General features: G+C 47.3%; 1 protein-coding gene across 1 annotated transcript; it reads left to right on the top strand.

The window, feature by feature from the left end:
* Positions 1-391: 391 nt before the first annotated feature.
* Positions 392-1,336, top strand: LOC119943411 (olfactory receptor 51I1-like). Its single transcript, XM_038764380.1, has one exon. It carries the CDS (start codon positions 392-394, stop codon positions 1,334-1,336), a length of 945 nt encoding a protein of 314 aa, XP_038620308.1.
* Positions 1,337-10,475: the final 9,139 nt, after the last annotated feature.

Raw genomic sequence — 10,475 nt, 5'->3', positions numbered from 1 at the left:
GGCACTGTATTAAGCACTGGGATAGGTACAAGCTAATAAGATTGGACACAGTCCATGATCCACATGGGGCTCACAGTCTTAATCCCATTTGACAGATGAGGTGATAGGCATAGAAAAGTGAAATGACTTGCCCAGGGTCACACAGCAGACAAGTGGCAGAGCTAGAATTAGAACCCATGTCCTTCTGATTCCCTGTCCCAGGCTCTATTCACTAGACCACACTGCCTCTTATCTTTCCTCCAAATCAGGCAAGCTGCTTCTCCCAACAACGGCTGTTGACTAGCGACCTTCTGCCAGGAAATGACTGCAAGTTAGGTATCAGCCAGCTCTTCTGACTTGCTCCCAGATTGATTCCTATCCATTTCCCTGCATCGTAGGGTGAGTCTCCAGCATGGCAATTCTTCCCAGCAACACCTCCACCTTCAACTCCTTCATCCTGGCAGGCTTCTTGGGACAGGAGGATTCCTTGCACTGGATCTTTATCCTGCTGGGGATGCTCTATTGTATCGCCATCCTGGGAAACTCCCTGATCCTGGTCATCCTCAAGGAGGAACAGAGCCTGCACCAACCCATGTACTACTTCCTGGCCATGCTGTCCATCAACGACCTGGGCGTGTCCTGCTCTACTCTGCCCACAGTCCTGGGCACCTTCTGCTTCAATGTCAGGGCGATTAGCTTCGACGCCTGCATGGCCCAGCTGTTCTTCATCCACCTATTCTCCTTCATGGAGTCTGGCATCCTGCTGGCCATGAGCTTTGACCGCTACGTGGCCATCTGTAACCCTCTCAGATACTCACTGATATTAACCAATGCCAGGATCACTAAGATGGGCCTGGCCATTTTCTCCCGCACCTTTGGGGCCGTCTTCCCCCTGCCTTTTCTTCTGAAGCGACTGCCATTCTGCAAAGGTAACGTCCTCTCCCATGCCTACTGTCTCCATCCCGACCTCATCCGCCTGCCCTGTGGGGACATCACCATCAACAACGTCTTTGGCCTGTTCATCGTGCTCTCCACATTCGGACTGGACTCCGTGCTCATCTTCCTCTCCTACATCCTGATCCTCAGGTCCGTCCTGACCATCGCGTCCCAGGCAGGACGGTCCAAGGCCCTCAACACCTGTGTCTCCCACATCTGTGCAGTGCTTATCTTCTACATTCCCATGGTGGGTGTGTCCATGATTCACAGGTATGGGAAATGGGCCCCTCCATTCATCCACACATTGATGTCCATTGTTTACCTCTTCGTGCCACCCATGCTCAACCCCATCATCTACAGCATCAAGACTAAGGAGATCCACAAAAGGATGGTCAAGATGCTCTCCAGAGCCAATCTCTGATAGGCCCTTTTGATGAGATCTTAGTGGTGAGGACCACAGGCGGTAAGGTGGTTCATGAGACGCAGAGCTGCCTAGTAGAAAGAGCACGGGCATGGCAGTCAGAGAACCTGGGTTCTAATCCCAACTCTTTCAATTAATTGTCGTTTGACCTTGAGCAAGTCACTTCATTTCTTTGTGCCTCAGTTCCCTCGCCTGTAAAATGGGGATTCAATACCCATTCTCCTTCCTATTTAGACTGTGAGCCCCATGTAGGACAGAAGACTGTGTTCAATCTGATTAACATTTTTCTCCCCCAGGGCTTAGAACAGTGCTTGACACATAGTAAGTGCTTAACAAATACCATAATTATTATTCAAGCCTCAGTCTGGATAATGCTTAAGGTGTTTTCCTACCATTCCACTTTTGGGACAGATCAAAGACTTGTGTGAGAAGCAGCGTGGCTCAGTGGAAAGAGCCCGAGCTTTGGAGTCAGAGGTCATGGGTTCAAATTCCGGCTCCACCACTTGTCAGCTGTGTGACTTTGGGCAGGTCACTTAACTTCTCTGGGCCTCAGTTCCCTCATCTGTAAAATGGGAATGAAGACTGTGAGCCCCCCGTGGGACAACCTGATCACCTTGTAACCTCCCCAGCGCTTAGAACAGTGCTTTGCACATAGTAAGTGCTTAATAAATGCTATCATTAACAGATGAGGTAACTGAGGCTCAGAGAAGTTAAGTGACTTGCCCAAGGTCACACAGCAGACATGTGGCAGAGCCAGGATTAGAACCTTTGAGAGGGGTGTGTGGTGAGTACATACCCCTCTCCCCAGTGTTTAGTGCTCACTCTGTTCTAAGCACTTTATGCTGAATGCTGGGGAAAGACACACTGATCATCATTCAGATAAGGGCTCTGGACCATGGGAGACTTCTAGTCTAAAAGGGAAGTGGTTAGGGGTGGGGGTCTGGAAACAGACAAATGCATTATTAGCATAACAAATACAGCAAGAGCCATCAATTAATCAACAATGATGACAACAAAAAGCTGCCAGACATTACTGTTGAGGGGACAATTTCCAGGCTCCTCATGTTCTGCCTGGGCTGCCCTTCTCCACAGCCAGAGCCTGTTTGCCACGTCTGTTATATCTGCGTCTTCTGTCTATTCTCCCTCAACTGTCTTCCTCTTCTTCTGGGAAGTCTTTCCTGCTTAATACACAACCCCCCAGGAGTGCCAGCCCAAGATCAATCACCCTGACACCAGTATCTGTACATTCAGCCATTTGTTCAGCTGACCCATCGTTATGGTATTCTCCTGCTTACTGTTCTATCACTGCTCTTCCTCCAGCTTTCACTTCCTGGTAAATCAGCTTTGCCTACCACCTCCCTTAAACTCCTTGAGAGTCGGGAATATGCATCTTCTTGCTGATGTGCTCTCTCAATTGCTTAGCACAGAATCTAGCACCCAGCAGGAGAAGCAGAGTGGCTTAGTGGACAGAGCCCAGGATGGGAGTCGGAAGATCCTGGGTTCTAATTGCTGCTCCACAACTTAGCAGTGTGACTTTGGGCAAGTCACTTCACTTCTCTATGCCTCAGTTACCTCATCTGTAAAATGGGGATTAAGACTGTGAGCCCCACGTGGGACTGACTTTCCCATCACTGTAGACGGCACTACCATCCTTCCCTTCTCATAAGCCCGCAACCTTGGTGTCATCCTCGATTCTGCTCTCTCGTTCACCCCTCACATCCAATCCGTCACCAAAACCTGCTGGTCTCACCTCCGCAACATTGCCAAGATCTGCCCTTTCCTCTCCATCCAAACCGCTACCCTGCTGGTCTGATCTCTCATCCTATCCCGACTGGATTACTGCATCACCCTCCTCTCTGATCTGTCATTTTCCTGTCTCTCCCCACTTCAGTCCATACTTCACGCTGCTGCCTGGATCATCTCTGTGCAGAAACGTTCTGGGCATGTTACTCCCCTCCTCAAAAATCTCCAGTGGCTACCAGTCAACCTACGCGTCAGGCATTAACTCCTCACTCTCGGCTTCACGGCTCTCCATCACCTCATCCCCTCCTACCTCACCTCCCTTCTTTCCTTCTACAGCCCAGCCCACACCCTCCGCTCCTCTGCTGCTAACCTCCTCACTGTGCCTCATTCTCACCTGTCCAGCCGTCGACCCCCAGCCCACGTCCTCCCCCTGGCCTGGAATGCCCTCCTTCCGCACATCTGCCAAGCTAGCTCTCTTCCTCCCTTCAAAGCCCTACTGAGAGCTCACCTCCTCCAGGAAGCCTTCCCAGACTGAGCCCCCCCTTATTCTCCCCTTCCCCACCCCCTCCGCCCTACCCCCTACCCTCCCCACAGCACCTGTATATATGTTTGTACAGATTTATTACTCTATTTTACTTGTACATATTTACTATTCTATTTTGTTAATATGTTTTGATTTGTTGTCTTTCTCCCCCTTCTAGTCTGTGAGCCTGTTGTTGGGTAGGGACCATCTCTATATGTTGCCAACTTGTACTTCCCAAGCACTTAGTACAGTGCTCTGCATACAGTAAGTGCTCAATAAATATGATTGAATGAATGAATGACAACCTGATAACCTTGTATCTACCCCAGTGCTTAGAACAGTGCTTGGCACATAGTAAGTGCTTAACAAATACTACTATTATTATTATTAATTCACAGGCCTGAGGGGAGCAGGATGGGGAAAAGAGATGGGGGAAGATTGAGAATTGGAATAAAAATGGAAAAGTTGGCTTCCTTTTGATCATGTTGTCTTTCTCATATGTGTTTTTCTGAGTTAACATGGTCTTGTAAATTGGACATGGGATTGGGAGTCATGAGAGACCTAGGTTTTAGTCCCAGATCTGTCACTGGACTCTTGTGTGACCTTGGGTTAGTCACTTAACCACTCTGAGCTTTGGTTTCTTCATCTGTAAAATGGGTCTAAGATACCTACTCTCCCTTTCCATGTGATCATGAGACTTACAGGAGACAGGGAGTGTGCCTGATTTATTTGTATCTAATCTAGTGCTTTGCAGAGTTTGGCTCACAGTACATCTTTAATAAATAGGACTTGGAGAAACTGTGTGTTCTAGTATAAAGGGCCAGGACCTTTATAAAGGGCCAGCCCAGCCCGCACCCTCCGCTCCTCCGCCGCTAATCTCCTCACCGTACCTCGTTCTCGCCTGTCCCGCCATCGACCCCCGGCCCACATCATCCCCCGGGCCTGGAATGCCCTCCCTCTGCCCATCCGCCAAGCTAGCTCTCTTCCTCCCTTCAAGGCCCTGCTGAGAGCTCACCTCCTCCAGGAGGCCTTCCCAGACTGAGCCCCTTCCTTCCTCTCCCCCTCGTCCCCCTCTCCATCCCCCCATCTTACCTCCTTCCCTTCCCCACAGCACCTGTATATATGTATATATGTTTGTACATATTTATTACTCTATTTATTTTACTTGTACATATCTATCCTATTTATTTTATTTTGTTAGTATGTTTGGTTTTGTTCTCTGTCTCCCCCTTTTAGACTGTGAGCCCACTGTTGGGTAGGGACTGTCTCTATATGTTGCCAATTTGTACTTCCCAAGCGCTTAGTACAGTGCTCTGCACATAGTAAGCGTTCAATAAATATGATTGATGATGATGATGATGATGATGACCTGGGAATCAGAGTACCTGGGTTCTAAGCCTAGCTCCATCACTTGTCTGCTATGACCCTGGTCAAGTCACTTAACTTCTCTAGGCCTCAGTTTCTTCATCTGTAAAATGGAAATTCAATATGTGTTCTCCTCTCTGACTGTGAGCCCTGGTTGGCAGAGAGACTGTGTCTGACCTGAGTATCTTGTATCTACCCCAGTGCTTAGTACAGTACTTAGGACAAAGTACTTAACAAAGGTCACAATTATTAAAAAATAATATCATTATCAGTGTTATTATGATCATGATCCCATGATGGAGCTTCCTTTTCCGGGTTTGTCTAGAGGATGATATCACCTGTGGGAGCTTGAGGTGAGTGAAGAGCCCCTTCTAAGGGTTTCTCCCAGTCCCCAGACCACCAGAGGGGAGTTCAGTCCAGCCCTGCCTGGCCCAGCCAGCAGCTGTCTGCCTCTGAGCTGAAGCTATAAGGTTGGTGTCACAGACGGATCACAAGAGGGCACCTGGCTATTTGCCCTCAAGGATCCAACCAGACTCCTTAGCCACCTGGCCCTCCCCTCTGAGCCACATCACCATTTGTAGGCAGGTCTTTGTCCTTCCCAGGATAGTTTCCATGCCTTCACTTTTCTCCTCCTCTAATGTTCTCTCAGGGCTTGGCATATAATGGGGCTTCAATCTGGGTTGTTATTCATTCATTTTACACACACACACACACACACACACACACACATCACAAACACACACATCTAATAATAATAATAGTAGTTATTGGACTTGTTAAGCACTTATTATATGATAGAACACTGTTCTAAGTGCTGAAGTAGCTAAATGTTAATAATGTCAGACACAGTCCCTCTCCCACATGGGGCTCACACCCTTAATACCCATTTTACAGATAAGGTAAAAGACCCAGAGAAGTAACCGTGACTTGTCCAAGGTCATACGGCAGACATGTGGCGGGGGCCGGGATTAGAACCCAGGCCCTTTTGACTCCCAGGCCCATGGTCTATCCCCAAGGCCACATTGCTTCGCAAAACCACACACTCACTAGACTAACCCATCACCATAAACTCCACCTGTGCATTGTCAGGTGTTTTGCTCTGCCAGGTTTTACTGCAGCCAGCTCCAGCCAAATCTTTTATCATGATGACCCTGCCAGGGAGGATGGAGTTCCACGCTGGGGGGGAACAGTATGAGTGAGACACGAGGGGGCATCTCAGATGGAGCCCCCACAACATGCGACCACCCTGGGTCTTTAATTATATTCCCCACCCTGAACCCTAAACCAGTGCTGGAAGTTTTGGGGTGCACTCGAGTTCTGCCCTGTGCCTGCAAAGAATAGTTCCTTCCTGAGGGGTTTTCTTTCCCCTCTGTCAGTAGTGAATTCCCACTGGGTCCATGAATCCCCCGACACAAGGCGTGAGAGAGCTATTCCATTTTCAGTCAGAAAGGATATTAAAAGCATTTCACTGACGCTAAAGACAGATCCACACATTTGGTAAAGTTACCAGCAGTCTCAAGTATTTACCAGCTTAACACAGAGAATGGAACTGCATTGGCACTAGATAAAAAATAAATAAATAAATAAATTTTGATCTCAGGTCCTTTTGTTCTGCTCCATGTCTCATACACTAGCCTAGCATCATAGAGGGATCAAAGGTCACTCGGTCCACATTTGCTTGAGGTTTTCACTCTCCCTTGTCAAGACCTCTTCAACCCATATGGCTTCTGCCCCTGCTCTTCCATCCTAGACCCCTTCACCTTGGTAACTCTTGGGGAAAGCCTAAACATACTGCCTCCCTTCTAATTTGTCCTCAGGTCCCTTGTCCAGCCCACAGACTTAATTCCTGGACTAATGTAGGCTCAGCCTCCAGCAAGACCAGCAGTGGTTTAGGGGCTGGCTTTTATCTGGCCTCCTCTGCCTCTTCCTGAAAGTTGCTCATAAGGCAGGTGTTTGGAGTCTGAGAATTCACAAGTGGCCTTTAGCCCTCCACTCTCCCCACACCTGACCATCCACCATTGGCATCTCCCCTGGGAAACTCTGGGGTTATTGAATTTTACAACCAAGATCAAATATTATAGGTTATAAAATATTAATACAAGTCATAAACAGAATTGTCACCCCTAGAGAGCCTGGCCTGATTATCACACCTGAGCATGCTTTGGTGTGCACACATGCATAAACACACACACTCACATACACACCCATTATTTCTCTCTAGGAAGAAGCCTAGCCCCCTCATCCTTTCCGCTCTTATTTTCACCTGCTATGGCAACTATCTTCTCCATGGTTAGAAGATAGAGCACAGACCTGGAAGTTAGAAGGTCATGGGTTCTAATCCCAGCTCTGTGCCTCAGTTACTGCATCTGTAAAATGGGGATTGAGACAAATGGGGATTGAGACTGTGAACCCCATGTGGGACAATGACTATGTTCTGCCTGATTTGCTTAATACGGTGCCTGGAACATAGTAAGTTATCAGTCAATTTCCCAACTGAAAGCTTGTCTCCCCTGCTACCTTGAGTTTAGCTCTCTCTCCCTCCCTCTTCCTTCCTTCCCTCCCTTTCTTTTTCCATCTCCCTCCTCCTCTCCCTCATTATGGCTCTGCTTTTTTTTGAGGGGGGGGAGGGCTGTGTCCCACATAAGAGTATCTCTGTCCATCTGTCACTCATGCCATTTTCCTATCATCATCATCAACATCACTAGTAGCTACCCATTTTCTTCCCAATCAAGAAAAACTCCTCACACTTACCTTCAGGGCTCTCCACCAGCTCTTCTCATCTTACATATTGGCCTTCTTCACTCTCTCAATATTCTTCAGTTCACCTGAAGCACGGTGCTCTGCCCACAGTAGGCACTAAATAAATACTGTTGATTGACTCAGCTGACTAGCATGGTGCTCTACACAATATAAGCACTCAATAAGCACTGTTGATTGATTCAGTTTGCCTACTTGGCTCCTCCCAAGCTCACCCCTTAACTGTGATAACAATAATAATAATATTAATAATAATAATTGTACTATTTGTTTGGTGCTTACAGTGTGACAAGCACTGTGCCTGAGCAGAAACAATTGGATACTTGACTCTGATCCCTCAATCATGTTGTTCCCCATTCCTGGGATCTTTCCTTTCCAAATCTTTCAGTCCGCAGTTCACATCTCTTCATCCTAATAATATTGATGACTGTATTGATGACTGTGGTATTTGTTAAGTAACAATAATAATAATAATAATAATTATAATTATAATTATAATTATAATAAATGATGGCATTGGTTAAGGGATTACTTTGTGCCAAGCACTGTTCTAAGTGCTAGGGTAGATTCAAGGTAATCAGGTTGGAATCAGTCCCTGCCCCACATGGGGCTCACAGTCTTAATCCTCAATTTACAGATAAGGTAACTGAGGCCTAGACAAGGAAACTGACTTGCCCAAGGTCACACAGCAGCTAAATGGTGGAGCCAGGATTAGAACCCACATCCTCTGACTCCCAAGCCCATACACTTGTCACTAGGCCATGTACCAAGCATTGTACTAAAGCTAGGGCAGACACAGCAGAATCAGGTTAGATACAGTCCCTGTTCATTCATTCAATCATATTTATTGAGCACTTACTGTATGCAGAGCACTGTACTAAGTGCTTGGGAAGTACAAGTCGGCAACATATAGAGATGGTTCCTACCCAACAGCAGGCTCACAGTCTAGAAGGGGGAGACAGACAACAAAACAAAACATATTAACAAAATCAAATAAATAGAATAAATATGTACAAGTAAAATAGAGTAATAAATACGTGCAAACATATATACATATATACAGGTGCTGCGAGGAGGGGAATGAGGTAAGATGGGGAATGGGGAGGGGGAAGAGGGGGAAAGGAAGGAGGGGGCTCAGTCTGGGAAGGCCTCCTGGAGGAGGTGAGCTCTCAGTAGGGCTTTGAAGGGAGGAAGAGAGCTAACTTGGTGGATGTGCGGAGGGAGGGCATTCCAGGCCAGGGGGAGGACGTGGGCCGGGGGTCGACGGTGGAACAGATGAGAATGAGGCATGGGTCTCAGTTTAAGTAGGAGGGAGAACAGGCATTAAATGCCCATTTTACGGATGAGGAGACTGAGGCCCTGAGATGTTAAGTGATTTTCCCAAGGTCACAGAACAAGCAAGTGATGGAGCTGTGAATAGAACCCAGGTTCCCTGACACATAGGCCTGTGCTCTTTCCAGTAGACCACACGGCTCCTCCAGGAAACTTTTCCAATTAATTCACACCACACTAGTCTCATCAACCTGACAGTTACCATTAGCACCTACCCCTCTAGACTCTAAGCTCATTGTGGGCAGGGAATATGTCTGTTGTATTGTTATATTGTACTCTCCCAAGCATTTAGTACAGTGTTATGCACATAGTAAGCACTCAATAAATCTGATTGACTGACTGACAGACTAACTGACTCTCCTGCTCATACTCTGTCATTACTCTTTGTCTGATTGGCAGCTCCAGCCCCGGGGCACTCTCCTAAGTGCTACGTAAGTGCTTAGTACAGTGCTCTGCACACAGTAAGCACTCAGTAAATAGGAATGAAGTACAGTGCTTTGCGCTCAGTAGGTGCTCAATAGATGCCGGTTATTGATCAGCTGAAATGAGGATGAGTTGTGTAAACCCCCTCTCTTTATCAGGAGATCAGGACATAGGACATTGTGAGTGCTTGGCAGCCTTCTCCTGTTTGTTTGAAACATTCAGGTTACTAGCCTATCCCCCTCATCCCTTACCCAGTGCCCGGGCCTCTGCCAGATGCCAGAGCTGAGTCTGGCACACCCAGGCACTGCTTCATCTCCTTCCCCAGCTGGCTGCTGTCCAAAAGCAGGCATTAGGAAGCAGCATGTCTCAGTGGATAGAGCATGAGCCTGGGGTCCGAAGAACCTGGATTCTAATTATGACTTAGCCACATGACTGCTGTGTGACCTTGGGCAAATCACTTGACTTCTCTGCACTTCAGTTACCTCATCTGTAAATTGGGGAGTAAGAGTGTGAGCCCCATGTTGGACAGGGACTGTGTACAGCCTGATTAACTCATATCTACTCCAGTGCTTAGTACACTGCTTGGCGCATGGTAAGTGCTTAACAAGTACCATAATTTTAGGAGAGGGAATCAGTCTATCAATCATATTTATTAAGCACTTACTATTGGCAGAGCAACAAGCAACAACAACAATGTCACGACTTCTCTGTACCTCAGTTTCCTCATCTGTAAAATGGGGAAATGCCTGTTCTCCTTCCTACTTATACTGTGAGTCCCACATGGGCAGAGGCTGGGTCTGATTTGATGATCCTGTATTTATCCCAACATGTAGTAAACTGGCACATAGTAAGCACTTAATGAATAGCCCAGTTACTTAACAGATGCAATACTGTGATGGAGGAAGAGGACACACTTTTGTCCTCGGAGGAGGAAATTAGGACCAAGGCAACCCATGAAAAAGTTGTGCCTGTCCACATCAACCCTAAGTAACAAAG

The sequence above is a fragment of the Tachyglossus aculeatus genome, chromosome 2, assembly GCF_015852505.1.
Source record: "Tachyglossus aculeatus isolate mTacAcu1 chromosome 2, mTacAcu1.pri, whole genome shotgun sequence".
Lineage (NCBI taxonomy): Eukaryota > Metazoa > Chordata > Mammalia > Monotremata > Tachyglossidae > Tachyglossus > Tachyglossus aculeatus.
Note: the sequence above shows the minus strand (reverse complement) of the source record. Positions and strands in the feature narration are given on the sequence as shown.

Coding starts and splice junctions, on each gene's coding strand:
- LOC119943411 (XM_038764380.1), top strand. CDS start 392: ATGGCAATTCTTCCCAGCAACACCTCCACCTTCAACTCCTTCATCCTG.